Source organism: Prionailurus bengalensis, chromosome B4 (assembly GCF_016509475.1).
Source record: "Prionailurus bengalensis isolate Pbe53 chromosome B4, Fcat_Pben_1.1_paternal_pri, whole genome shotgun sequence".
Classification (NCBI taxonomy): domain Eukaryota; kingdom Metazoa; phylum Chordata; class Mammalia; order Carnivora; family Felidae; genus Prionailurus; species Prionailurus bengalensis.
Window position 1 is genome coordinate 83,904,069 of NC_057358.1, and position 25,643 is coordinate 83,929,711.

General features: G+C 52.9%; 5 protein-coding genes across 8 annotated transcripts; 2 read left to right on the plus strand and 3 right to left on the minus strand.

The window, feature by feature from the left end:
* Positions 1–353: 353 nt before the first annotated feature.
* TSPAN31 (tetraspanin 31) lies at positions 354–3,398 on the plus strand. Of its 2 annotated transcripts, XM_043564621.1 has the most exons (6): positions 354–863; positions 1,363–1,530; positions 1,813–1,893; positions 2,217–2,348; positions 2,646–2,759; positions 2,872–3,398. In XM_043564621.1, the coding sequence occupies exons 1-6, from the start codon at positions 801–803 to the stop codon at positions 2,944–2,946; spliced, it is 633 nt and encodes a 210-aa protein (XP_043420556.1). In that variant the 5' UTR covers positions 354–800; the 3' UTR covers positions 2,947–3,398. The 2 variants fall into 2 exon arrangements, with proteins under 2 accessions (XP_043420556.1, XP_043420557.1); XM_043564622.1 differs by lacking the exon at positions 2,646–2,759 and having other exon boundaries at positions 389–863.
* Positions 3,399–3,595: 197 nt separating this feature from the next.
* Positions 3,596–6,613, minus strand: CDK4 (cyclin dependent kinase 4). Of its 2 annotated transcripts, none has more exons than XM_043564619.1 (8): positions 6,377–6,613; positions 5,691–5,927; positions 5,397–5,532; positions 5,112–5,279; positions 4,868–4,977; positions 4,562–4,612; positions 4,290–4,425; positions 3,596–4,019 (listed from the first exon to the last, which is right to left on the minus strand). In XM_043564619.1, the coding sequence occupies exons 2-8, from the start codon at positions 5,906–5,908 to the stop codon at positions 3,927–3,929; spliced, it is 912 nt and encodes a 303-aa protein (XP_043420554.1). In that variant the 5' UTR covers positions 5,909–5,927; positions 6,377–6,613; the 3' UTR covers positions 3,596–3,926. The 2 variants fall into 2 exon arrangements, with proteins under 2 accessions (XP_043420554.1, XP_043420553.1); XM_043564618.1 differs by having other exon boundaries at positions 5,100–5,279; positions 6,377–6,570.
* Positions 6,614–9,104: 2,491 nt separating this feature from the next.
* MARCHF9 (membrane associated ring-CH-type finger 9) lies at positions 9,105–14,485 on the plus strand. The gene is made up of 4 exons (XM_043564617.1): positions 9,105–10,055; positions 11,085–11,240; positions 12,195–12,387; positions 12,650–14,485. The coding sequence occupies exons 1-4, from the start codon at positions 9,699–9,701 to the stop codon at positions 12,982–12,984; spliced, it is 1,041 nt and encodes a 346-aa protein (XP_043420552.1). The 5' UTR covers positions 9,105–9,698; the 3' UTR covers positions 12,985–14,485.
* Positions 14,486–16,401: 1,916 nt separating this feature from the next.
* LOC122473840 (25-hydroxyvitamin D-1 alpha hydroxylase, mitochondrial) lies at positions 16,402–22,112 on the minus strand. The gene is made up of 9 exons (XM_043564633.1): positions 20,865–22,112; positions 20,017–20,207; positions 19,307–19,509; positions 19,026–19,226; positions 18,768–18,940; positions 18,389–18,561; positions 18,104–18,182; positions 17,623–17,820; positions 16,402–17,305 (listed from the first exon to the last, which is right to left on the minus strand). Exons 1-9 carry the CDS (start codon positions 21,057–21,059, stop codon positions 17,192–17,194), a joined length of 1,527 nt encoding a protein of 508 aa, XP_043420568.1. The 5' UTR covers positions 21,060–22,112; the 3' UTR covers positions 16,402–17,191.
* Positions 22,113–22,217: 105 nt separating this feature from the next.
* On the minus strand, positions 22,218–25,472 carry METTL1 (methyltransferase 1, tRNA methylguanosine). 2 transcript variants are annotated; one of them, XM_043564628.1, is made up of 6 exons: positions 25,363–25,472; positions 24,484–24,647; positions 23,338–23,522; positions 23,134–23,247; positions 22,873–22,974; positions 22,218–22,709 (listed from the first exon to the last, which is right to left on the minus strand). In XM_043564628.1, the coding sequence occupies exons 1-6, from the start codon at positions 25,470–25,472 to the stop codon at positions 22,554–22,556; spliced, it is 831 nt and encodes a 276-aa protein (XP_043420563.1). In that variant the 3' UTR covers positions 22,218–22,553. The 2 variants fall into 2 exon arrangements, with proteins under 2 accessions (XP_043420563.1, XP_043420562.1); XM_043564627.1 differs by having other exon boundaries at positions 25,360–25,472.
* Between the last annotated feature and the right edge of the window lie 171 nt (positions 25,473–25,643).

Here is a 25,643-nt window from a genome sequence, read left to right on the forward strand (position 1 = left end):
TCTGAAGACACCGAGTACACTCATGTCTGCCCTTGTGGCTTTGTCACTACAGAAATGTTCTGGCCCGAGGCGGCTGTTTTGCACACTGCATTTATAGCATATTCACACCCAGCTACGAGGGGATATGGAAGAGGATATGTGTACTAGTGGACACACCTGCAAACGCGTGACGATTTGCTGGATGTTGCTGTGCCGAACCCAGGGCTTCTGTGGCCGGGCTAAATAGCTCGATGTTTTGCTCCTCTGGGTGTTCTCGACTGTGATGCAATAACAACCAACAATGGCGTCATCATGAGATCACTGCAGGACAAGGGGAAAGGGGCGGGGAAGGGCGCTCCCTCGAGGGGAGGAGCCCTTGGGCCCTGCCCTCCAAGCCGCACCTACTCGCTCTTCCACTGGGTTTCTCCTGGGCCTCCTTCCTCGCATTAGCCCTCTTCCAGCTGCGACCACAGAAAGCTCCGCTTTCAATCCGGGGTTTTGAAGTTTAGGCTCGGGTCCCTATGAGAATCTATGGAAGCCCTACCCCCAGTTTTAAGTTTCAGCCAATAAAGAACCTAAAGGAGGGGCCGGCAGGCGGATTAGTGACGCAATGCAGACTGATTGGCATTCAGGCCATCGACGTCCTGGATTAGCCCCGAGTTTCTCCAATCCAGAGGGAGGGGTGGGACGGTGCAGGCGCAGAGAATTGGGTTTGGCTGGACTCGATTTAAAGAGACAGAAGCTGTCGGGGTCCAAGAAGACGGTCCCCAAGACCCTCCCCCCAAGTCCTTGGGACCACTTGGGTCCCCAAAGCTGGGGAGATGGTTTGCGGTGGCTTTGCCTGCTCCAAGAATGCGCTGTGCGCGCTGAACGTGGTCTACATGGTGAGGTTTTGGGGGGGTGGGGTGGGGGGAGAAGCTTCAGGGCGGAAAGAGGAGTGGGAAGAATCTCTAGGGGACTTCCGGTGGGAAGAGGGGTGTACTGGGGGTTCCGGGAAAATTCCCGGGAACTTCCGGCGAAGAGGGAATTCCAGGGGACTTCCGTGGGAAGAGGGGAGACTTCCGGTGATCTGAGGGTTTGTCTGGTGGTGGGGGGAATGAACTGAAGGCTGTGGGTATAAAGGCCAATCCCTCCCTCCTGTGAATTTGTTTCTCTCAAAATAGAAGTAATGGATGACACTACAGGTTCCTTTTTATATGCATAGACTCTCTGCCTGCTGCCCCCACCCCTGTCCCAGTCATTCTGATCTCCAGTGGGAGCATACACCTCCTCTCCTTCGTTCACGCAAGCCCAGTTCTTCTTTGTCCAAGACTCCCTTTAAGGCTTTTGGCTGTGCTGCACGCTAGAATTCTTTTGAGATGTAACGTGCTCTGTTTCCTGTAGCTGGTAGGCTTGTTGCTCATTGGAGTGGCTGCTTGGGGTAAGGGCCTGGGTCTGGTGTCCAGCATCCACATCATCGGAGGAGTCATTGCTGTGGGAGTCTTCCTTCTTCTCATCGCGGTGGCTGGACTGGTGGGTGCTGTCAACCACCACCAAGTACTGCTATTCTTTGTATCCTGACCTTAAGTGATGGGAGCACCCGGGCTTTGGGGAAGGGCTGAATCCGCTAGGAGGAATGTTGGAAAGGGTAGACTTGAATGATCTTGGGGACGTGTCTCCTTGCCCTGCCTTATACCATACTTTATGAAACCAGAGCTGATTTTATTGTTTTCAACTAACGTGGTTATAGAAGTTCTGCGAACAGGTGCGATCAGATGGTTATTGTAGGTGCAACATAAAGGAATCTAGGCCTTTTTTTTTTTTTTTTTTTTTTCCTGTAACTCTTCCTCTCAGTACATGATCATCCTCGGTTTGGTCTTCATCTTCCAGTTTGGGATCTCTTGCTCATGTCTTGCTATTAACCGAAGCAAACAGGTAAGTGGATGCCCTTTCAAGTACTTGCTTTTTTCCTCCCTCTACCCTCTCCCTCTCCTCTCCCCCTCTCCCTTACTCCCCAACCCTAAGTCTGGACCTCTTAGTAGGCCCACTTCCAGACTCTTGAGCCATTTGCTTCCTCTGGGAAATCTGGCTAATTTTCCAGTATTTTCCAAAACCTGAGGTGGATTTTTATCATTTTCTGTATAATAAACCCTTATTTCTGAGGGATGTTGACTCCCTTTGCTGGAATAGGGAAATTGAGGTATTTGAGGTCAGGATGTAGGAGCATCCAATAATTTCCCTCTGCCTATATTCTCCAGACGGATGTCATCAATGCATCTTGGTGGGTCATGAGCAACAAGACCCGGGATGAACTGGAAAGAAGTTTTGATTGTTGTGGCTTGTTCAACCTCACAACCCTGTATCAACAGGACTATGCTTTCTGCACTGCAGTGAGTTGTGCTGGGGGGAGGGGCGGTGTTGGTAGGAAAGCTGGTTAAGGACAATGCCCAAATTGGCAGATTTAAGAGTTTGAATGGGATTGTCTCTCTCTAGCAGCTCTCTTGCTGTGTGCTGGGGGGGAAGGGATGGATACAAAGGGTAGAGAATTAGTCAAGTGAGATTTCAGTCTGTAGGAGAATAATCAGAAACTAGTAAAAATTTCTGGGGCCCTTCACCATTAGTGTTGGGATAGGGCAGCCTAGCAACTGTGCGTCCTATACACACACACACACACGTTTTACCCTCAGATCTGCAAGAGCCGGAGCTCCACATGCCAGATGTGTGGAGAAAAGTTTCTTAAGCATTCAGACGAAGCCCTGAAAATCCTGGGGGGTGTTGGACTCTTCTTTAGCTTTACAGAGGTAACATTCTCCATTTCTCTCTTATGTGTCTGTAAGTCTTTCTCTATACCTGTAGGTCTTAGCTCCAGAGATTCAGAATTGGTGATAATCTCTTTCCCTTTGCTTTTTACAGATCCTTGGTGTTTGGCTAGCAATGCGATTTCGGAATCAGAAGGATCCTCGAGCTAACCCCAGTGCCTTTCTATGAGACTCTGGATCCTTCTGACTTCTCTCCTGTTCTCTGTTCTCCCTAAGCTTTTCCGCCCTTAGGGAAAACCTAGGGCCTATAGCCCTTTTTGAGAAAAAGGAAAGGCCCTTTGTCACATCCCCCAAAGATGACTGAACAGCCAGGCTGTGTGCCTTGACATGTTTAGGGGGAGCAAGATTATATGGAATAAAGAGCAACTTCCTCTCTCTCTAAGTGGATATGGGAAGCTCCTAGGAGTGCATGAAATGGGATGGGGATTGGAGTCCTTCCTGGCTCTGTTTCCCCTCTTTTCCCTTCCACATGCTGGACCACCTCAACACATCTTGGCATGGCTGGCTCCAAGGGTAAATCAGGGACAGCCAGGAAAAACCATCAAGAACTCTTTCTTACAATAAGTAGGACCCAGTGTGGGGAATTCAGTGAATATAAAAATAAAAGCCATTTAAACTCCACATTCAAAGAAGCAACTTAAGTGCCTTTTTTTCTCTCTTGCCGGTTGGGCTCCACTGCCTACATAGGCTCTGTGACTGACCTGGGGAGAATCTTTCAAGATTCTATAGTGAAGTTCCATCTTCCAAATGGTTTTTCCAAATCCCCAAATGGCAAAGCCCATCAGAAGATGAAATATTTAAAAAAAAAAAAGACCGTATTTCTTTGTTTTGTTTTGTTTTTCCTGTATAAAAAAAGATCCCAATATCAAGATAGGAAGGGGGAAAACAAGGAAGATACCCCTTGGTGTATGGAAATGGGGGGGGGGGGAGGAGGGGCAGGGGAAGGATAAGCTTCAAAAGGAGGGATGGGATGGGAGGGGAATGTCATTAAGGCAGCAAAATACTCTCTGGAGAGCTGGGAGGAGTTTCCACAGCCTCAGAGATGAAGCTGAGGTCGCCTTCTCAGTTGGGGGGCTCTCCACTCAAGTGTTCAAAGGAAGGGAGACGACGGCTTTTCTTCTCTTGGTCCTGTTGCAGCCACTCCACTGCTCACTCTGGGTTACCTTCTGCCTTTTGTAGATAAGAGTGCTGCAGGGCTCGGAAGGCAGAGATTCGCTTGTGTGGGTTAAAAGTCAGCATCTCCTGAGAAGTGGAGGCAAAAATCAAAAAACCGTTAAGACAAAAAAAAAAAAAAAAGAAATAAAACAAAAAGACTTTTGCTCACCCCCAATAATACCTAGGATGGCGTATGTTCTACATCCCTCTTTTGGATGGCCTATTCACGGCAACATTAAAAACTAGCCCATCCTCCAACCAAGTCTTAGTTGCCATGACAGTTTAAGTCCCTTTTATACTGCTCTGTTTTCCTTCCCAACCTCCCCTTGTGCCCGTGCCCATGTGCAAGCCCAGTACCAGCAGCAGCTGTGCTCCAGACTCCTCCAACTCAGGTACCACTGACTGCACTGGACGGGGTCCTCTGGGGGAAAAGGCTCCTCGGGGCAGAGACACATCTCGGGGCCAGTCATCCTCTGGGGGCAGCCCGATCAGGCTATGGGGAGCAGGAGAACTCTGGTCAAGAGGGTCCTTCTCCAGCCCCCATTTCCAGGGGCAGAGCCAGTTGCCATCCAGGGTTTAGCAGAAAGATTCAGAATGGAAAATTCTTTTCCCCCATGCTGGTCACTTACTCAAAGATTTTGCCTAACTGGTCAGCTTCAGAGTTTCCACAGAAGAGAGGCCTAAGGTGAGAAAGGACACAGGGAGCAGTCATTTTCAAAGATCTGGTAGTGGAATAATTATTGCTAGTGGCTCAAAACAGAGGGTATAGAGAATATGGGGCTATGAAGTTCCTAATTCCAGGCCATTTGAGAGTTCCTGGTTAGGGACAAAATGGTCAAGAGTACTTAAGTGAAACAATGGGCAGGGAGTGGATGCAGTTTATGACTAAGAGATTTGGGAAACTCAAGATAGTTCAGGATACTTGGGTCTCATACTTGCGACGAAACATCTCTGCGAAGATACAGCCAACGCTCCACATGTCCACAGGTGTTGCGTACGTAGACTGCAGAAGAACTTCCGGAGCACGGTACCAGAGTGTAACAACCTAATGGGAATAAGAAAAGCGGATGAGGATTGTATGGGTTACCATGAACCACAACTGGTTAATTAAAGTCACAAAACACATGACTTCTCAATTGCTATGGTCAGCCACTCCCCTACCCCCACCTTTCTACTGACCACAGGTGTAAGTGCCATCTGATAGCTGTAGATTCTGGCCAGGCCAAAGTCAGCCAGCTTGACTGTCCCACCACTTGTCACCAGAATGTTCTCTGGCTTCAGATCTCGATGAACAATGCAGTTGGCATGGAGGAAATCTAGGCCTCTTAGAAACTGGCGCATCAGATCCTAGTTTGGAAGGGGGAAACACACAGGAACTGGAAACTAGACACCATACCTGAAATCACAACAGGTTCTACCACAAAGGTCTCGGTGTACCTCTCAGTGTCTACCCACCCTACCCACCTTGATAGTCTCCACTGGCAAGCCTGGTGGGGGTGCCTTGTCCAGATATGTCCTTAGGTCTTGGTCCACATGCTCAAACACCAGGGTCACTTTGGTCTCTCGGTCAGTTCGGGCAGTGGCACAGACATCCATCAGCCTGGCCAGAACAAACCGTCACTCACTGATCAATCCCTTTGTACCCGATGGCCTCCCCTATTTCCTCAGGGTCCCTACTTCCCTTCTGACCATCACTCCTCACCTTTAGGTTACCTTTTCCCCTTTACTACCCACTCCCAACCCTCCACCTCTTCTTACCGGACAACATTGGGATGTTCAAAAGCCTCCAGCCGCCTCAGTAAGGCCACCTCACGAACTGTGCTGATGGGAAGGCCCCCGCTAGCACCTCCTCCGTTAGGGACTCTCACACTCTTGAGGGCCACAAAGTGGCCACTGTGGGGATCACGGGCCTTGTACACGGTTCCATAAGCACCAACACCAATCTCGGCCACTGGCTCATATCGAGGAGTAGCCATTCTCAGATCAGAGGAGACCCTACAATCACAGAGACTCCTGCCACTGAAAATCCCTTCCAAAGTTCAGATGGTGTAAGCCTGCAGCAATAAAGTGACTCCCACAAAAGACATTACAAAGACACCACATCAGCATCCTGTCCCTTCCCCAATCTTCCACGAGGCTGCTCCCTCAGGTAACACAATGACCCTAACTCCAACCCCTCCAGCCACGTGAAGCCCTAAAATATAAAATTCCTCTTCCTTTGGGACAGACCATCGCGCCCCGCACAAGGTTGATCTCACACGACACACCCCCTGCGTCGAAGATCCGACATCCAGTCCCTAAAATGACACCTCCATATGACCACAAAGGAACAAATTACACCCTGCCCCACTTCCCGCCCTCGAGCCATCCTTCCATAACTTGCTCGTGTAGGAAGCCGTGCAGGACGAAAATGGTCCCCATTCCTGGGAAGGGTCTATACTTACCTCACTCCGTGCCGGGAGCTGCGGGGGCGGCCCGTTATCGGGGCCCCGGAGCCAGATCCTGAGGCGCCATACACTCGAGCTCTGTCCGGTGCAGCTGGACGCTACGGGCCCGACCATAGACACAGCCCGCAAGCTAGAGCGGCCCCCTTACCCCCACCCTCACCATGTGACCAGCTGCCAAAGAGGCGCGCGGAAACTGGAGGGGCGGGGCGAACGCCGGACGTTCGGGGCACGTACGAGACACTCATGCGCAGAGGAGCAGCCAGGAGAGGCTTTGACCGGGAAGGGGGCGGGGAGGAGAAAGGGGCGGAGGAGCAATGGCAGCCACGTGATCTGTTGCTATCACACGTGACCGCTTGACTTAGCTCTGAGGAGCAGAGGTGTGGTTACGCGGCAGGGCACGTGACTGACTGCCAGACCCTGGCGGGGGGGAGGGTGAGAGGAAGACAAGAGAGGGTGGAGTCCAATGCGGTGCCATGGCAACCTGGGCCACCCAGATCCCAACTCAGGGCTGCAGGCCGAGCCTGAGCACTTCTCCAGTCTCACTGCACATCTCACTATATGGTGGTCTGGCGGGGAGGGGGCGAGACGTGGCGCGGTCGCCTTTCTGCTTTGAAGCCAACGTAAAACATACTCCCATTTGCGGCTTTGTTTCATTCATTCACTCATTCAACAAATTTTTACTGAGTGCTTGCTTCCTGTGTGTGTATGCAGGGTTTTTGTTTGTGTGTGGGTTTTTTTGGTGTCTCAGTCACTAGCCCTTTAAAGTAATGATGAGGCTGTCTGTAAAGATGTAGCCAACAATGTGGTCGTATAAAACAGAGTAGACAATACCCATCCGAGGGCAAAACTAGGGTTAAATAATTGATGGAAGACAGATTAATGCAGTGATCCAACAGGAAGAGTGGCAAGGTAATGCCCTCCTCTCCTCCCAACTTCTACCCTTTCTTGGGAGTGTTAAAATTGGGAGTGCTTTCTGGCAGATAAGTTATCAATGAGCAAGAGACAGGAATGTTTAACCTTTAAGGTTCTTTCTAGCACTAAGATGCTAGGATATATATGTGTTTGTATATGTGTATACATATGTATACATTTTATACATTTTATATAGATAGATACAGCAGTGGGCATGTGTGAAGGAGTCACCACTACCACCACCTTAGACCACTGCATTGCATGAGAATGATTTGTGCTTGTCTACAAACCTTGTGACTCCTTGTTTGCTTCTCTCTTTTCCCCAATGCAAGTTTTCTTAGCCCTTGCTCCCACCCAGAACACAGACTTTTCCAAATGGCCTCTATTCGCAGACACCTAGGTAGACAACAGACAGGTTTCTCTGACTTTCCTTGTCTTACTGGCTCTAACTTCCTTATTTATCTCCTAACCCTTCAGGGGAATGGGAATAAGGAGGGAAGGGATCAGTGTGTCATTTGTGAGAAATTGTCTAAAATCTGAAACCATTTTATAACTCTGTTTGCCACTCTTTCCATCTTAACTTCTATTCTCCTCAACCATCCTGCAGAGGATGTAAGAGTTCAGTCTTGAGATGAATATAAACTATGCTCCAGGGCAAAATGGAATACAGGTCAGTACAGATTCCCCCTCTTTCCATTCTGGTAGTTGTAGCTCTGGGCCCTTGCTGGCAAGGGCAGCTGGGACACAGGAAAGAAAGTCCTCAAGGTCTGAATTGGGTAAGGGGCTTCGGAGGGGAATGTTTTATTGGCTACCTTGCCGGGACTGGTTGGTTCATAAACCTTCTGGCAGACAAAGTGTCTCTGAGTGTGTCAAATTTCTTTCCTACGCCGGCAGGGTCCACTTCAGCTTCACCTTCCACAGCTTACTGTGTTTAGAATAGAAGTCATCCTCTAGGTTGCCTTGGGTTCCAGCCCCCTTTCTGATTCATGCATTCATCCATGCAAAGCATTTGAATGCTTCATAAAAGCATTACTCTCCTTAATCACTTTTATTGAGGAGACTTAGTTTGGCAGTCTGTCTCTGGTTCCATACCCTCTCTTCTCCTGTTAATTACTCTTTTGCTAATTAATTTTTTTTCCAGTGCGTTTGACCCAATGGGCTCTCCCCTGGAATCTCTTTTCCCTCAGCGTTGGAGAGGGGAGATGTAAGTGTAAAGCAGAAATGATGTGATGAGAGGGTAGAACTGGTTCTCAGGGTCAAGGCCTCCATAAAAGCAAAAGCAAAGAGCTGTGTGTGTGTGTGTGTGTGTGTGTGTGCGCGCGCGCGCGCGCGCGCCTGCGCTTGTAGTATTCACTTCAGTGTAGTGTTGTGGGGCAGGAGAGTACCAGGAAAGACACTTTAATCCCTTTAGTACTCTTGTCTCTCTTCCTCACTCACCTCCTCACACGTTACAATTACACACTTCTGTTTCTCATACCATCCAAATGCATCTCTTACTAATATGTTTTCCACTGCCCCACACCATGCACACTCCCGTCTTTTGTGTAAAAGTGTTTATTGCTTGAGTCCATCTCTTGTTCACCTTCCTCACACCTCAGACACTTGCATAGCTCTTTCTTTGCACACTCCTATCTTGCACAAGCTTCTCCCTCCCGGGTGCACCTGCGTCTTTGACCACTCACCTTGCTTCCTCACTCGCTCACCAGCACCCGACCCCCATTAACACACCTATTCTCCTACCCGTGTGCACACTCCCCTTCCTTGGCCACTCCCCTCCCTCCACCCTCCCCCGGGCTCGCACACTCGCCCCCGCCTCTGGGGACACCTGCTCGTGCGGGGCAGGGCGGGGATGCGCAGCCGCGGCCACTTCTCTCCCGCTCCCCGCCCCGCCCCTCCCTCCATCCCTCACCGGCTCCCCGGCTCCCGCCCCGCCCGCCCGCCGCTCCGGGGGGGTCTCCGCCGCCGCCGCCGCCGGAAGGAGCCGCCATTTGCCACCGCCGAGCGCACGGGCCGAGCCGAGCCGGAGCCGGGAACCCGAGCGGGGCTGGAGCCAGCTGGACGGCGATGGGGGGCGGCCCCGCCGCAGGAGGCCCGGGGCGCGTAACCCCGGGAGCCCGGCCCGCTCCAGACCCGGACCCGCGGGGCGCGGCACCTTGAGCCCCCCTCCCCGCCCCCTGCCCTGGCCATGGCTGCCCGCCCCGCCGCCCCCGGGCCGCCAGCCCTCTCGGCCCCGAAAGCCCCGGAACCCCGGCTGTGGCAGCAGTGAACTGCGCTCTCAGGCCCCGAAGACCCCGGCCCGGCTCGGCTCTCCTGCGCGCGCCCCCTTCCCGGCCTTGTCCTCTCCCTTCCCCCCGCCGCCCGAGAGCCCCCCTTGCACGCCGCCTCCCGCCCCCCCGGCGCCCGGACGATGCTCAAGTCTCGGCTCCGCATGTTCCTGAACGAGCTGAAGCTGCTGGTGCTGACGGGCGGGGGGCGGCCCCGGGCCGAGCCGCAGCCCCGGGGGGGCGGGGGAGGCGGCTGCGGCTGGGCGCCCTTCGCCGGCTGCTCGACCCGGGACGGCGACGGCGACGAAGAGGAGTACTACGGGTCGGAGCCGCGGGCCCGGGGCCTGGCCGGCGACAAGGAGCCGCGGGCCGGACCCCCGCCGCCGCCCGCGCCGCCGCCGCCGCCCCCGGGCGCGCTGGACGCCCTGTCACTCAGCAGCAGCCTGGACAGCGGGCTCCGAACCCCCCAGTGCCGAATCTGCTTCCAGGGCCCGGAGCAGGTCAGGCCTGGGCACCCGGCCGGGCGGGAGGGGTGGGGGCGCGTACCTGGGGCGCCCGGGCGGACCACGAACAGGGGGCGGGGCCTGAGGAGGCTGGGCGGGACCCAGGACCCAGAGTGGGTCCTGGGTGAGGTTGGGGGGCTGACTGGAGAGGCCCCGGGCGCACGTTTGGGGTAGAGGGGGGGTCAGAGGCTCCCGGGAAAGGGTGGGGCTTTCTCATGGGAGGACTCAAAATCCCTCACACCCACTAACAGGGACAGCCTTTCTGTCCCACTTCTCTCACCCCAGGGTCTCTGTAGGCCGAGGGGCCTATTCTCGGACGTTGGCAGAGTGCTTCTATTCCCCCCTTGAAGGGAGGGGCCCAGCCGGTGCCCTTGCCTCATTCAATATTTCTCTCCGTGGGGCACTTTTCTTCTTCCCATTCCATAACTTTCCATCTCATTCCAAAGAGTACTCTTTGTTCAAATGCTATGGACAAAGTTGTCCTGGGATGGTGCGGGGGCGGGGGGGGGGTGTACCTTTGTTATGAGAAATGATTCCTTGATTAAGGGGGAACATATTCCCACTCCCAGGAACTCTCCCCCTTTTGATACTTGGAAACTGAAGACGATAACTCATCCCAGTCTGTACCACATCTGTGAAACACTTTACAGCGAAGGGATGGAGGAGGAAGGCATGGATCAGAAGCTCTGACCCTCCTGCCTCTCTGGAACCTAAGGGGTAGCTTTCCATCTGGGAAGCCTTAATAAAGAGCACCCTCCCCAAATTTTAGGAAAGGAGAAAACTCAGTCCTCTCCTAGCCTCATTTCGGTTCGTTCTTCATCTATTTGGGCAGGGAAGTTTACCCTGAGCTCTAACTTTTTTCTTTTTTCTCGGAGGCCTCAGCCTTCTTGCCCTGTTTTGGGTGAGAGGCCTGAATTTTTTTAAGGTTGGAGAATGACTGACCTGGAGAGGTTTCCCTCTCTTGGATTGGAGAGGAGTGGGGTCGGGTGGAGACAGCTGACCAGCCCCTCCTCACTCTTCCTCCAGGGGGAGCTCCTGAGCCCCTGCCGCTGCGACGGCTCAGTGCGCTGCACACACCAGCCCTGCCTCATTCGCTGGATCAGTGAGAGGGGCTCCTGGAGCTGTGAGCTCTGCTACTTCAAGTACCAGGTCCTGGCAATCAGCACCAAGAACCCACTGCAGGTGAGATGCTAGGAAGGAACTTCCAGAGGGGGCAAGGGCTTTCAGCAGCAGAATTAGGGACTCTACAGGGAGCCTATTTTAACTGCTTACTTTTTCCTCAAAGCACCCCTACCCACCATTACCATAATCTCCCGTCTGTCTGTAAGTCCTTCCTTCATTTATTCACATTTATTGGGAACCATGTGTATTCCAGGCACTGTCCTAGGCACTGGGACAACGAAAAGGCAAAAGATGATAATGCCGAAGGTGGTGATGATAGCAGACGTGTAGTGTGTTCTATGTGTCACACTGTTGGTGTGTAGCAACTCATTTAATTTTCATAATAATCCTATTAGTTATCTGCCATTATTATCCACATCTTATTTTATTTTTTTATTATTTAAAAAAGTTCGTTTTAGCGTTTGTTCATTTTTGAGAGAAAGAGAGACAGAGCACCAGCAGGGAGGGGGAGAGAGAGAGAGAGAGGGAGACACAGAATCCGAAGCAGGCTCCAGGCTCTGAGCTGTCAGTACAGAGCATGACGTGGGGCTCCAACTCACCAACAGTGAGATCATGACCTGAGCTGAAGTTGGATGCTTAACCGACTGAGCCACCCAGGCGCCCCTTACTTTCCCCATTTTAGAGATGAGAACACTGATGCACAGAGATATTTAAAAACTTGCCCAAAGTTACTCAGCCAATAAGTGATAGAGTTAGGATTTGGAATTCAAACCTAAATGGTCTGGGTTCAGAGCACTTGCCTGATCCTGTCTTTCTAACATAAGGCAGACAAGTGGTCTCAGACGGTGTGAAAAGTATCCCATACGAGGTTTGATCAGGACACACAGGAGACAGATTGTTAATCCTGCCTGAAGGGTTTCAGGAAGGCTCTGGAGCATCTTCCTCTTCAGGGCCACTCACCACCTGGCCCTCTTTTTCTTTCTGTGACTTTTTGGAGCCCTTTTTCCCACACAGTGGCAGGCCATCTCCCTGACGGTCATCGAGAAGGTCCAGATTGCAGCCATAGTTCTGGGCTCTCTCTTCCTCGTTGCCAGCATCTCCTGGCTCATCTGGTCCTCACTCAGCCCTTCAGCCAAGTGGCAACGGCAAGATCTGCTCTTTCAGATCTGCTACGGCATGTATGGCTTCATGGATGTCGTCTGCATAGGTGAGGGCACCCCTCTCCCCCTTACCTACTCAGTGGTTTCCTCCAACTCACACACTTAACTTTCCCTGCCCATTCCCTTAGCTCCATAGCCACAATTTTCTACCACTGGGAGCCTTTAGGGCTATCTTGGTGCCCCTACCTTCCCTGCCTCTTCAGGTCTTTTGCATACCCTATCTCCTCACTCTGGCCTATATTTGCTTAAGTACCCCTGGCCTAGGTCTGGGCAGCCAGTGACCCTGGATCTCTTCTCCCTTTCGCTCAGGCCTCATCGTGCACGAAGGCTCCTCTGTCTACCGCATCTTCAAGCGCTGGCAGGCAGTGAACCAGCAGTGGAAGGTCCTGAATTATGACAAGACCAAGGACATAGGAGGAGACACAGGGGGAGGGACGGCAGGGAAGCCGGGCCCCAGGACCTCAAGGACGGGCCCCCCCTCTGGGGCCACCAGCCGCCCCCCGGCTGCCCAGCGCATGCGGACGCTCTTGCCTCAGCGCTGTGGTTACACAATCCTGCACCTCCTTGGACAGCTGCGGCCGCCAGATGCCCGTTCCAGTTCCCATTCTGGCCGAGAGGTTGTCATGAGGGTCACCACGGTCTGAAATTGAACTCCAGGAGCGGGGATCTTGCATCAGTGCATCGGCCAGAGATAAGCTGTCATGGCTGCTGGAGGTACCACCCGGACAAGGTGCTTGGGGTGCACTGCCCCCACCACTGAGGATCTCTGTGGGCAGCCTCAAGCTGGAGACATTGTCTGGCCTCTACTGCCCATTGGGTAGAGACACCTGGATGACATTCCAGCCCCCACTGATAGTTCCTCACGCTTATCCTGGGGCAACCAGTGGGCAGATGGGAAGAGCATCTTTTCTTCCCTAGAGAACCGTCCTTACCTCAGCTCCTAGGGCCTCCAGCCCCCCCAGCTCCACCATAGTGACTTGGTGAAGGGGGACCAATGCCAGAAGAAAGGGGTTGTAGACGCCCCATTCCCCACCCCATGGCCACAGGGCAGCTGGCAATAAGACTAGTATACATTGACCTCCCGTTCCCTGCATGAGGGCGGGAGGGACCTCCCCCTGCTCCACCCCCCATTGCATGGGGGGAGGGCATAAAGAATCATTTATATGCACGTGGAGACTCCTTTCTCATCTGGGGCTTTTCTGGAGGGTTGGGAGGTGTGGGGAGGTTTCTCTGCAGAGGTTGTGAATCCCCAGTGCAGCAGTGGGTTCTGAGTTGGAGCTGTAACTCCCACTTGTTGGTGAATAATTCACATTGGCTGCTAGGTGGCAGTGCTCAGAGGGACCTAAGGGGTGGGCCTGCCACCTGCAAGTTGTATGATCCAGAAAAAAAATCTCTCCGCCGTGGTTTTCCTGTCTACCTCATAGGGTTGGAATGAGGATAAATGAGGGACAGGTTGAATGCCATCACAAAGAAAATTAGTGATGGCATAAAAAGAGTTCTAGACTAGCTGATGGTCCATTTATTTCAAATAGTAGCTGGTTAACAAATTCCAAAATGTGTTTTTTCATCTGGGGTTGCACAGAGCCTTGGAAATACGTGTTGAGTGTCATAATAGATACGGAAATATGAGGGGAAATAGATACGCAAGTGTGAAGGATGGTGGTTATTTGCAAGAATGAGAGCTCCCCAACCCCCTAAACATTGGGGACTGGGGAAGGATGGAACTGTCCTTCTTCTTCTGGGGATCTTGTGGGTTCTATTGGTCCTTCCCAGGTAATGTGCTCACCCAGAGAAGTGGCATGAAATGAATTTGGACTCATTTGGAGTGAGACAGACAGAATGTCCCAATGTTATGAATCTCCAACCCCAGCTTAAACTATTCCTATGGAAGTTCAGGGTCACAGGTCTGATCCCGTGCCCCAGCTAGTGGTATTAACTGGAAGGTATTGCGCTTGGAGGCAGCAGCATAGAGAGCTGTTGTTTATAGAGAAAAGGTTTGGGAAGGACTGGTTAAAATGTGGGTCAGCCTGAGGCCTCCTCCCTTTCTCCTGAGGCCTTGGGGCTGTGTATTTTATGAATGATGGTGTCTTTTAAGTGAACTATTCATCAGCAATTAAAATAATTACTTCATACATTGTTAAGTCAGATCCAGACGCCTTTCCTATTATTGGTCCTTTCCTCAGGAAGATTCTGTTTTGCCTCCTCCCTGGGGATGTTTTTTGGGGAAATGCTTCTCTACTAAAGGTCTACTAAAGGTCACATCCTTGCCTTGGAAATGGTCTTCTCCATCCTTCTGTAAAAGGGGAGGGGGGGGGGGGTTGGCTGCTGTCCATGGTGCTGGCACCCAGACTCTCCTGGGAATGGAGGAACTGAAGCTAAAGGCAGGTTTGAGTCATCTGGAAGTACTGGAGTATATCTCTTCTAACAAAAGAGAGGGAGAGAGATCAAAGAGAGGGGACAGAGGCCGATTTTTCCAGTGGGAAATTGTTTGCCTAGAGAGATAACCCTCCACATTCTTCACCTGGGAAGACAGAAGGGTCAGACTTTGCTGATTTGCTATTCACAAAATAGCTGGTGGGGACCAGAAGGAAGACAGCAAATCAGAGTGACTACTAGTACCTATCCTGGCAAATATGACAGGTAGGTATGACATAGGTGGGGTTTCTTGTGCCAAACCTGGGCTGTTCATGATGATGGCCCTCCTTGGAAGCTTAGACACACCAAAGAACACATACACACAAATACACTCTCTCCAGTTTCACTCTGGGTCCTAAAATTAGGTCAGTTGAGACCGTATGTTTCCCTCCCTTTCAGTACCATTGGAGGTCTTGCTTGGTTGGGGGTTGGGACCAGCAACCAGTATGGTCCTCTCTCCTTCCTTTCTTCCAACTTAAAGAGACTCTAGTCTAGGAAAGGGGTCATGGGACTGCTGCCCTCAAGTGAGCAGTCCTACTTGCCCAATGAGGAATGTGGGTATACAGAGTTCTCATCACTGATTCCAGGCAGGGGACAGGGTGTGAGAGGAAGCTGGGCTTTATTCTCCCTCAAAGCTCAGATCTGCTAAAAATCAGGTCACTTAGGTTCAAGTTAAGCTTAGTGATAGAGGAGTGGGGGTGGAGATGGAGAATACAATAGAGAGTTGAGAGGAGGGGCAGTAAAGGCACACAAACCTTAGTCTCTGCACAGTGCCTTGGGTATATTGTGCCCCTCTGTAGATCTTACAAAAATGGATACCCCCAGAAGGCCCAGTAGCAGACAATGTCTGTGGTCAGGTAGCCATGTCTAGGGCAGGGGGCCAATGTGGTAGGGGAGGAGGAGGAAGTGTGAAGTGAAATCTCCATCTCTATCCAGCTAATCGGAATGGAGAGGAGCAGGAAGAAGGGGGGCAAGTCTTGACACGGGGAGGGGAATCTAGGCTACAGAGGGGCTGCTGGGAGTGTGCTGAGAGATTTATTTGTACGGAAGATGAGTTAATCTGTATACATCACAAGGGAAGAACTGTGCCCAGCCTCTGGGGGGGCCAGAGAATGCTGATTCAGGGAAACAGAGGCTCCTTCTGCCCACCCCCCTTCTGCCTCAGTGCCCCAGGGCTTCTGGCCACCCCCACACTCAGGTTTCATCCTGTCTGAATTCACTTCTGTGCATGTATCCCTGTCTTTCTCTGAAGGAAATTAGCTTGGAGCAACTTTTCCAGAGAGGGCAGACATCCTCCAGTCCTGGCAGTCCAGGTTCCAAAAGCACTTCCACCAGAGTCAGTTGCCTCTGGCCATCTCTGCAAATCCTGTGCTCCCCAACCCACTTTTATAGCCTAGCCCTTGCAGGTACTTTTCACCCCCCCCCCCCCAAATCTCTTCTAGGGAGCCAGACTTAGCTATTCCCTGTACAGACAGAAACGTGTTGGGTTTGTGATGCAAACCACTCTCCCAGGTGTCTAGACCTCCCATTGTTATGGAGGTCACTCCTAGGACCAGAGAAATCAAAGTAGGGGATTTGGTTGAGGGCCTTGCCTCTAGGACTTGTAGGAAGTAGAAGTGGAAGAGAAGTAAATCAAAAGTCAAGGATGAAACATTCGATTCTTTTATTTCAAAACTGTGAATATTAAAAAATTCCACATATGATAGGAAGGTGTAGGCAGGTACAGGCCCAAAGACGTCTCTGTCTGGGAACTAAATGGTGGGACAAGCCAACTCCTAATAGTGATTAGAGAGTCAAGGAGAGTTTTAAAACATCATAAACCAGGTGAGGGCACACTCTCCTTGGTAGGGGCAAGATGAGGAAGGAAGAGAGTAGACAGAGCCTGATAAGCTGCTTATCCCTTCTGCCACATGGTCCAGATTCAATATGAGAACCTGTATGGAGTCACCCAATCAGGGATAGGCCTTGGCAGGGGATATAAAGACTGAATACGGTCTCATTCTTCCTCTCAAAGAGCTCACATGCAAGGAGCCAGGTGCAGACCAGATGCACAATCACTTAGCTCACGTGGTGATAAGTGCTTAGCCAGCAGCTCCTAAACACTGTAGAAGCCCCAAAAGGGCAGTGGTTGAGTCCTTCCCCAGGCCACCCAACATTATTAGTTAAAATTTGAGTTGGCCCTTGAAGGATACCTATGATATGACCAGAAGAAAGGCTGAGCAGACACAAGGATCATGGTTTTCTCAGGGCCTGATGGGTGAGGCCAATGCCTACTTCACACCTTGGTCAGAGCTGCCTCAAACACTTTGCTATGGTCCCTTTAACCAGTCTGGTCAGATAGACAGGTTTCAGGGGGAATACATATCTCTTGGTCTTGTGCCTGATAGATCCCTGCAATGAGAGAAAGCGTGATGATGACAGCCTCCATCCACAGGACTATCTGTCCACAAACTGTAGGTTAATGCTCCTCTCCGGTACCAGGACAGTCCGGGTCATGGGTCTGACTGGGGCAGCACCGGGCTCAGGCTGCACCTCAAAGTGGGTCAAGATCTGGAAAGGGGAGGAAGAAGGCTATCACTATGGGAGGGGTCTACAATGGTGGGTTTGATTGGTAAAGGGCATTATTAGTGTTAGGTTGGTCGATGTTGAAATGGCACCTGTGGTCAGTAGAGAATTTCTTGGTTAATGAGGGTAAGGGATTATGGCAGGGAAAAAGATAGTCTAAATACCTTTGCTCACCTTCTAGACCTATAACAGGATTGCAATATTTCGGAGGATTAGGTTTACCAAATCATATATTTTGCTATGCTTGTCAGAAGAGTTCATGGCTTTAGAGGGTTAGAGTCTCTCATGTCTAGATTACTCACCTGAGCCAAAGCCATTTGCAGTTCAAGCTCTGCGAGGCGTCTCCCCATGCAGCTGCGTTTGCCAAAGCCAAAGGGAAGAGATGCGAATGGGTGGGGGGCTGGACCTTCCCCCAGCCAGCGAGCTGGACGAAAAGAATTTGGCTCTGGGAACTGGGCAGGATCCCTTGAAGTGGCATAATGACACAGTGTGACCAGCGTCTGGTGGGAAAGGAACATAAACTTGTCAGTTTGGGCCCATGATGCAGGGAGGGACATGGAAAAGAGGATACATGGATTGGAGCAAAGGCAGGCTCTGGTTGGTTATGGTGAAGTTTTCTGGGGCTACTTTTGGAATGATTTCTCCACTGTCCCATTTTATCCTAGAGAGAGGCATTCAGGCCAAAGGGAGGGTGAAGGGCTTATGTGGAATGTTTGAGAAGAGGACAGGGCCCAAGAGAGTGAGGGGATGGCTTAGCAAAAGGGATCCATAGGCTCTACTCACATTTTTGGGGATAATATAGTCACCCACACAAATGTCTTTGTCTGGGACACGGGAATTTCCAGGTACCACAGGGTATAGTCTGGATTGCAGAACCAGAGGGAAACAGCAAGGTGAGGCCAGGACTTGCAGCCTCCCTCTCATCCCTCAGCCCACAACATCCAAACCCATTCTTGGCCAGGAGTAGAGCACCATTTTCCTCTGCTCTCTCTCCCTACTCCCACTCACTATCTGCTTCCCCAGGCCTTCCCAGCATTTTCTCTAGCTCCTCCTCTCCTGTTCCCTCACCTTAGCACTTCCTTGACCACCGCCTTCAGCAGGGGCAGCTGGGATAGAGCAGTAGCTGAAGGATGGGCATTGGAGCCAGGGCCCAGGGCAGCTGTGATCTCAGAGTAGAGTGCCATCTGGACTTCCGGGTGCCGAGAGAGTTCATATAGAGCCCAGGAGAGTGTATTGGATACCTGAGAGGACAGGTGAGAGCATCAGAGGCGTTAAGAGTGGAGACCCAGTGAAGAGGGCAGAATATGAGGTAGTCTGGAGCTCAGGAGGTGTTAAGCCAAGCTGGCCTAAAGGGCCATAGTGGATCCCCTGCAGCAGCAGGGTGGCCCCTGAAACTGGAGAGGATAAGCTCTGGAAGTTGGGCTCCCAACAGGGAGGAGAACCTCACTGTGTCCACTCCGGCCAGTAGCAGCTCTGTCACATTGCCCAGGATGGACGGGGCAGGCAACTCTTCCCGGAACAGGAAGTAGGTCAGGTGTGCCCCAGATCCCGCGTCCTCCTCAGGCTTTCCCTTGCTCCTCAAGGCTACCTCGGCCTCTCGCCGCTCCACGTGCTGCTGGGCTGTGTGGGGAGAAGGTACAGGGATGCCTCACCATCCCCGAACAGCTTTATGTTCCCCTATCCTCACTTCATTTCCATGCCTTACCAAATGCAAACATGTGGTCCCAGTCTCGGCAGAGGCGGCCCCAGGGTCCGGGCACGAGGCGGTGAAGCCAGCTAGGCATCGCCATGGTCAGCAGCGTGGACACAAATACCGATCCCACCGCGCGGATGAAGGTCTCTGTGTCTGGAGGCACTTCGGCCTCCAGGCAGCCCAGGCGTGAACCCAGGAGCACGGCGGCTATCCCTGGGCGCGAGGGGGCGCTGTCAGGGCACTGAGAAACCCAGGCGGGTGCCTCCTACACTTGCCCCTGCCTTGGGACTCACCTTCTAGTCCAAACTTGTAAAACTCTCCTGCCACATCCCGAACCAGAGCGGGCGGCCCAGCGCCGCGTCCCCGCTGGCGCCGAAGACGCCGCACAAGGTCATGGACCACGTCGTCTAGGGTTCCGGCGTAGCGGGCGGCTGCTTGAGGCCGGAGGAGCAGCGGGGCCAGGAGGCTGCGGAGCCTCTGCCATTCTTCGCCTTCCCTACGGGTGTGCAGAGAGGGGGCGCATCAGAGCGGATGGGGGTGTGGGGGGGTGGCTGGACGGAGCTGGCTGCAGCGAAGATGGAGCGCGTTCGGCCGGGGTGGCCAGAAAGAGACTGCCGCCGCTCCCCTGGGGTACCAAAACCTGCCCCTGCCTGTGCCCGCTTTCCATTCCCCTACTTCGTTACTCATTTCCTGCCCCGGAGGGGCCTGGGTTCCTGGGTAACTTGAGTCACAGAATCTGACATTCCACCTGGGTCCTGGTACCTTCGCCCCTTCGGCGGATTCCCAGGATTTTGGCTTCAAAAGACAAAGAGATGGGCGGTGGGGCAAGGGCGGGGCTTTACCTGAGCTTGAGCGAAAATGGCAGGGGTGGGAAGCCCCATTTACCAGAAGGTTGAGGGAAAAGGCCGACCTCCCTCCACACCCCGAGACAGACTGTCTCCAGACCAGCCACAGGAGAGGGGCGCAGCAGGACGTTTGGGCTTTGAGGCCAGAGAGGACTCACGCGGTGAGCAGTCCGCAAGCCCGCTGGCGGCGGCGACGGTGCTCTGCCCAGGGTGAGAAGCTGCAGCGCTCGGGCCGGGGACCCTCCTGTCGCAAGAGCTGCTCGATGAGTGTAGGGGCCGCCACGTACACAGTGCGCACCTTCCCGAAGCTGGCCAACCACACGGGACCGAAGCGCGCGACGCCCTGCACCTGGGAGAAGGGGAGGCGGACACTGGAGACGTGGGCCGCCGGCATCCAGCTCGGTCCGTACCAACTCCAAGGGTGTTCGCTGGGCTGTGCAAGGGGGAGCTTCAGTCTCTTCACGATCTCCCAGCTGGTATGTAGCCCTGACGCTTCAAACCTCTCCTCCTTCTCTTTTCCTCGCTTCACATCCCTAGGAAGTTTGAGTGTGATGGGCAAGACGGAGGAACTTTGCACAAAGCGGACGGACATTCAGGTTCTCTCTTAGGTCGCCCGGGATAAACCGAGGCGGAGAGATCCCAGAGGTTCCTCACGTGGACTATCTCGGGACGAGCCCCCAGCGACTGAATAGGAGCGCCTGTAGCTTTAAGCTGGAAACGCGGCTAAGGTACTGTGCGTTTCTGCCTCCCGAGCACTTGTTCTGGACTTAACTCGGCCCCAACTTCTACAGAGCAAGAAGGCGCTTTTTGAGCGCACTCCTCTGCTGGGTATAGGGATGGACTCCGAGTAGGTCGAGCCACTGCCGGCAGCCCCAATTTCTCTATAGTTCATGGGCATCCGTTCTCACTGGACCTCTTCCTACTTTCTGCACTAGTCTGTCCTTTCTAGCTTTGTCAAAGCCAATTTCTGCAGCATTAATTTCCAGGAACGACGTCCCCCCTCTACCTGCAGCTCGTGTAGCCGCGACAGACCTCCCTTGCAGAAAAGTTCAGCAAGGAAGACGGGCGTGGATGGGCCTGGGATGTCCGCCAAGCTCCTGGGCGCGGAGTCGGAGCCTCTGGAACCCAGTGAGGCCCTCAGCTTGGGAGCACGGTGGACGCGATGAAACATTCTGGAGGCGAGCTTGAGAGTCTGGGTCATGGCCTGGTTCAGGGAGCCCGTGAAAGAGAGCACTTTTCCCAAGCACCTAGCTTTCTTGTTTGAACCCCTATTTAAGCTTTGGGAGGGATAGTGGTGACGCCCCCTCTTCAAGCTCCTCAGCCAATCTCCTCCCCTGAGTGGTCAAGCTGGGGATTGGGGATTAATACCCAGCAACAGTAGGCGGGGCTGGAGTTGCCTGGCAGCTCTCTTGGGTCTCATGTTGCAATGACCCTCTTGGGAGGTGAGGCCTGCCTTAGTTTCCCCTTCTGGGCTGGTGCCCCAACCCAGCAGCCTGAAGATCTCTTCCTGGGAAAGGCTATTTGGTGAGGTTTAGGATACCGAGGTACAGGGTCAGCCCCTAGTACTCCCACTTCCCCAGGGAGCCAGGCCCCCTTGGGCCCATCCTCAGGAATTCCCCATCCTCCAGCTCCTTCCGGACTACTGTAGCTGTCTCCATAGTCTTGGCTTCTGGGGCTGCACCTTCTCTGGATATAAGCAAAACTTTCCCACACTACCACATCTCTCCCTCCCCCCTCCCATACCTGACTCTGGGCAGAGGGTGGGTGAGTTAATGGGTTAAAGTGGCTCCAGGAGCCTTCATCTTTGTTCCTCAGGAGGAAGGGGGTGGTGTTTTAGGTCAACAAACTCCGTCCTTCCAGCCATGGGAGTCTGGGGCTTGACGAGCAGAAACAAAGGAACTTTTGCAAGTTAGAAAACTTCAGAGATTTCTCTGGGCTCCTGGATGGAGCAAGGGCTAAGTGTTTGCTCTGAACCTCCAGCTGACTCAGTCCTCTTTGGGGGGGATTTCTAGTCAGCAGCTGATTTTCACTTTTAGCCTCAGAAGCCAGCATAGTTTAGTTCTCTGCTCCTCACTCCCCCACCCTGCCTCTACTGGGATCTGTGCCAGTCAGTTAGCTCTGAAGTTCTGGAACCGAAGGTCAACATGAAAAAGGAGAGGGTCTCTGTGCCCCCCGCCCTGACTCTCCTGAGACAGCAACAATAAAGGCAGCAGATTCCTTGGGTCAAGTCTCAGGCAGGGAGAGGATGGGGGAATGGGAGAAGGCACGTGACACACGCTCTGGTCTTTCCTGAGAAATAGCAACACACGTATACGTGTTATCCCCAGGAATGCAAAGTAACACAAGTGGACAGGGGATCTGAGTCTAGCAAGCAGTTTAGATGGACAGTGGAGAATTCCATTCATCACTCCAGCTGAGAAGGAGAGATCCCAGAAGGAGAAGGAAGTGCTAAGGGAGAGCAAGACCCCACATCCTTCCAAACATCCCTTCTGGTTCAAGGTCTTTTGACCTTCCTAGTCAGTTTCTTTTGCTTTCTGCTAGTGGTAGAGGGGCAACAAGGTGAGGTCAGGGGTAGTTGTGAATCCCAGGTTTCTGCCCTGGGCAGTTTCCCAACTTCTTTGAAAGACTGTCGCCTCTTGGTCCTGGCAGTCTCAGCTCGGAAGGTCCAGGGGTCAAGCTAAGGCAAGGTAAGCAGTCAGTGGCCAAGAGAGGGGGGATTAGGAGTCACTGCCTGGAGGGTGGGATCCTGTATTCTTCGGAAGATGGCTGGGAAATTCTTGCCTCCATTGCGTAAGACTTTCTTTCCCTCTTCGGTTGAGGTGCCCAGGTGTCCCACAATGGGGTCTTCAGTCTGGGAAAAGGAAGAATCCAATAAATCCTTGCCCACCTTTCAGGTTGCCCCTGGCCCTGAGACTCCTATCTCATCCCCCTGGCACTGAGCTGGGTTCAAAGACTACAGAACCACTCTGGAAAAGGCCTGCATCTTTGCCATTTCCTTTAGGCCCCCTACTTACCAGTTCCTCCAGAGGCACACGCTCAAACAGGGGGTGCCTTTCAAAATGGGTGCACATCCAGTCGTGTAGCTCCAGCACATCCGTTATGGTATACACCAGTCCCTGCACAGGCAAAATCACTCTAGACAGGGGGCTGCATGCAATTGAGCGGGGAGCTGATGGGAGAGGTGGTGTGAGTCCTACATGCACCCCCACTGAATCCTTAGTGGAAGGTCTCTGAATAGGCCACTCACCCCACCCTCCCTCCTACTCCCGACTCACCCCGACTCTAAGCACGTAGGCATATTCTGCCAGCAGTGTGGGACTGATGATTCGCCACTTGTGCTTCGTCCGCTTGAAATGTGGGTCAGGGAAGAGGAAGAACATCTTTGTCAGCTGTGAGACAGACATGCATCGACAGGGTTGAAAACCTGGCCTCCGTGCCTCACCTGCCTACCAACCTAACCCATGGGGGCCCCTCCCCACCTGGCCCTTGCGGAAGAAGTTAGGAAGATGTTTCATGGCATTGCTACGGAGACAGGCGATGTTCTGGAAGCCACCTCCAGGAGCTGCTCGTAGGGCCCGAATCCGGTCCTGTACATAGTCTGAGACTTTCACCCGGATCTCCAGACCCAGAATCAGTGTGTCTGGGAACAATGGTGATAGTTCCACTGGGCACAGAAATAAGAATGGAATCGTCAACCTCATACTGGTTTTCATACACCTCATAGATGTGCAGGGTTTTCACACACTGTCTCATTTAATCCTCATAACACTCTGTGGTAAATTGTGAAGATGACAAAACTGAGGGTCAGAAATGCCCAAGGTCTTAGAGCTAAGAAGAGGCAGAATTGGAACTTGAACCAAGGTTTTCTGCCACCAAGTACCATGCTTTTCCTCTCTCTGTCACGCTGTTACCTCTATGGGAGGAACTAAAAATAGGGGTGCCTGGGTGGCTCAGTCGGTTAAGCATCCAACTTTGGCTCAGGTAATGATCTCAGGGTTCATGGGTTCGAGCCTGGTGTCAGGCTCTAAGACACAGAGCCTGGAGCCTGTTTTGGATTCTGTGTCTTTCTCTCCCTCCTCTGCTCACACTCTCTGTCTCTCTCTCAAAATAAATAAATAAACATTAAAAATAAAAATAGAGAAGTGGCCTGGCATGCACGACTGGGACGATACAGACAATACAAGAGTAACCTGAAAACATGGGAGTAGAGCCGAAAGAATGAGTTCTGGTGAAGAAGGGGGGAGGGGAGGAAGAGTGGTGGAATCCCTGAGAAAGACAGTTCAGGATCACTGGCCACAGTGACTAATCTCTGACGCTTGTGCTGACCAGCTCACTGACCCGGCACCTTGCAGGTGAAGTGGCTCAAGTAGGGAGTGAGGCCGGGGTGGGGCCAGACAGGACAACAACCCAAGTTCTAAGAAGCATTTGAGACAACACCCTCCCTTCTCCAGGGCAAAGGCCACAGACCCCGAGTACAGGGAAGGTAGAGGCTCTCCACACTGATGTCACAGCACTGGTGTCTGGTCCGAAGGGGAAAGGCCAACTATGGCCCCCACCAAACCTGCTGAGGTAGCAGAACCTAGGCATTGCCTCTCCTCGCCCTAGAGAAAAGGCCAGAATGTTACCTAACAGGCCACCATAGCCACAGCCTATGTCTGCAAACTCTACTTGGGCCGGAGCTCTCTCTTCATTCTTATCCTTTGGGTCATCATGGCTCTTATTTTGAGTCAGTGGAGCGAAGAACTCTGGGTATAGCTCAGACCAGTCCATATCCTCTGGCTTCACAGGGCTATTGGAGAGAAGACAGGAGAGACATGAGAAGGTGGGTCATGCCATTGCAGAAGTGGTACTACATGTGTGTGGGCGAATATGTAAGGGTGGGAGGTAAATGGGAAGAGCATTTCTCAAAAATTCTGTTATAAGTGGGCCCTGTGGTCTCTAGGAGACACAATGGAAACCACCCTTAACCCCCAGTCTGAATCATAGGCCCATCATGAGGCTCATGATTGCTGACCTGTCCATCTCCACTTCTAGGAGTTGATGTGACTCCGGTCAGGCAGCTCTCCTTTCTGGGGCACAAGTTCCCCTTCCCCTGGAGACTGACTGACTAAGGCACCGGGACCTTACTCTTTTTTGTGTGCTTTGTGGTAAGAGGACAGAGTAAGGGGTGGGCGGGATTCATGTATATGTTTGTCTTTTTATTAAATCCGATCAACGAAACCGAAAGATGGAAACGCTATTCTGCCTGCATCAGTCCAGTCTCCGCAAGTTACTTTCTCTCCCCAGACTTGGCACAGCCACTGAGACTACGGCCAGAAGCCACGCCCCCTCCCAACCCTCCAACTCCGCCCCCGCCAAATCTCCGCGTCCCACCCCCTAAAGCTGACGTCACTCTGCCGATTATCCCTTGTCTGAGACCTCGCTGACCGTTCCAGCACAATAGTCTTTCCCGGCTGCTGCGAGCATTCCTCCCTCCTTTGCCTCCCGTCCCCCTCACTCACTACCGCAGCGTGTGGTCTGCCATGGGGTTGGAGTGAGCACGTTGCCGATAGTAGCGCTTCTGGGGCTGCGGGGCCTCGGCTCCTGCCGCGTCCCCAGTCTCGGCTCCCGCCATGATCCTCGCTCCGGGTTACTCCACTGAACCCACGTGGAGACCAAGGCCCGAGTCGCACGATAATGACGCAGTCAGGCAGGTTGTGAGCAGACCCCGCCTTTTAAAGACCCAGAGTGAATTCGGTGGTCCTCGGCGCGGAGGGCCGGAGGGGGTCAGAGACCGAGGGCGCCT

Bases quoted from the DNA above. Each gene is read 5' to 3' on its own strand.
- TSPAN31 (XM_043564621.1), top strand. From the start codon at position 801: ATGGTTTGCGGTGGCTTTGCCTGCTCCAAGAATGCGCTGTGCGCGCTG. The intron at 864-1,362 runs GTGAGGTTTTGG...TGTTTCCTGTAG, and splicing joins CGCTGAACGTGGTCTACATG to CTGGTAGGCTTGTTGCTCAT. The intron at 1,894-2,216 runs GTAAGTGGATGC...TATATTCTCCAG, and splicing joins CTATTAACCGAAGCAAACAG to ACGGATGTCATCAATGCATC.
- CDK4 (XM_043564618.1), bottom strand. From the start codon at position 5,908: ATGGCTACTCCTCGATATGAGCCAGTGGCCGAGATTGGTGTTGGTGCT. The intron at 5,280-5,396 runs GTGGGTAGGGTG...CTTCCAAACTAG, and splicing joins TGCCAGTGGAGACTATCAAG to GATCTGATGCGCCAGTTTCT. The intron at 4,426-4,561 runs GTAAGTGACCAG...TGCTCCCCATAG, and splicing joins CAGTTAGGCAAAATCTTTGA to CCTGATCGGGCTGCCCCCAG.
- MARCHF9 (XM_043564617.1), top strand. From the start codon at position 9,699: ATGCTCAAGTCTCGGCTCCGCATGTTCCTGAACGAGCTGAAGCTGCTG. The intron at 10,056-11,084 runs GTCAGGCCTGGG...CTCTTCCTCCAG, and splicing joins GCTTCCAGGGCCCGGAGCAG to GGGGAGCTCCTGAGCCCCTG. The intron at 12,388-12,649 runs GTGAGGGCACCC...CCTTTCGCTCAG, and splicing joins CATGGATGTCGTCTGCATAG to GCCTCATCGTGCACGAAGGC.
- LOC122473840 (XM_043564633.1), bottom strand. From the start codon at position 21,059: ATGACCCAGACTCTCAAGCTCGCCTCCAGAATGTTTCATCGCGTCCAC. The intron at 19,510-20,016 runs GTGAGTCCTCTC...GCACACCCGTAG, and splicing joins GCTTGCGGACTGCTCACCGC to GGAAGGCGAAGAATGGCAGA. The intron at 19,227-19,306 runs GTGAGTCCCAAG...CCTCGCGCCCAG, and splicing joins TTACAAGTTTGGACTAGAAG to GGATAGCCGCCGTGCTCCTG.
- METTL1 (XM_043564627.1), bottom strand. From the start codon at position 25,472: ATGGCGGGAGCCGAGACTGGGGACGCGGCAGGAGCCGAGGCCCCGCAG. The intron at 24,648-25,359 runs GTGAGTGAGGGG...TCTCTCCAATAG, and splicing joins GCAGACCACACGCTGCGGTA to CCCTGTGAAGCCAGAGGATA. The intron at 23,248-23,337 runs GTGGGGAGGGGC...TCTGTCTCACAG, and splicing joins ACTTCTTCCGCAAGGGCCAG to CTGACAAAGATGTTCTTCCT.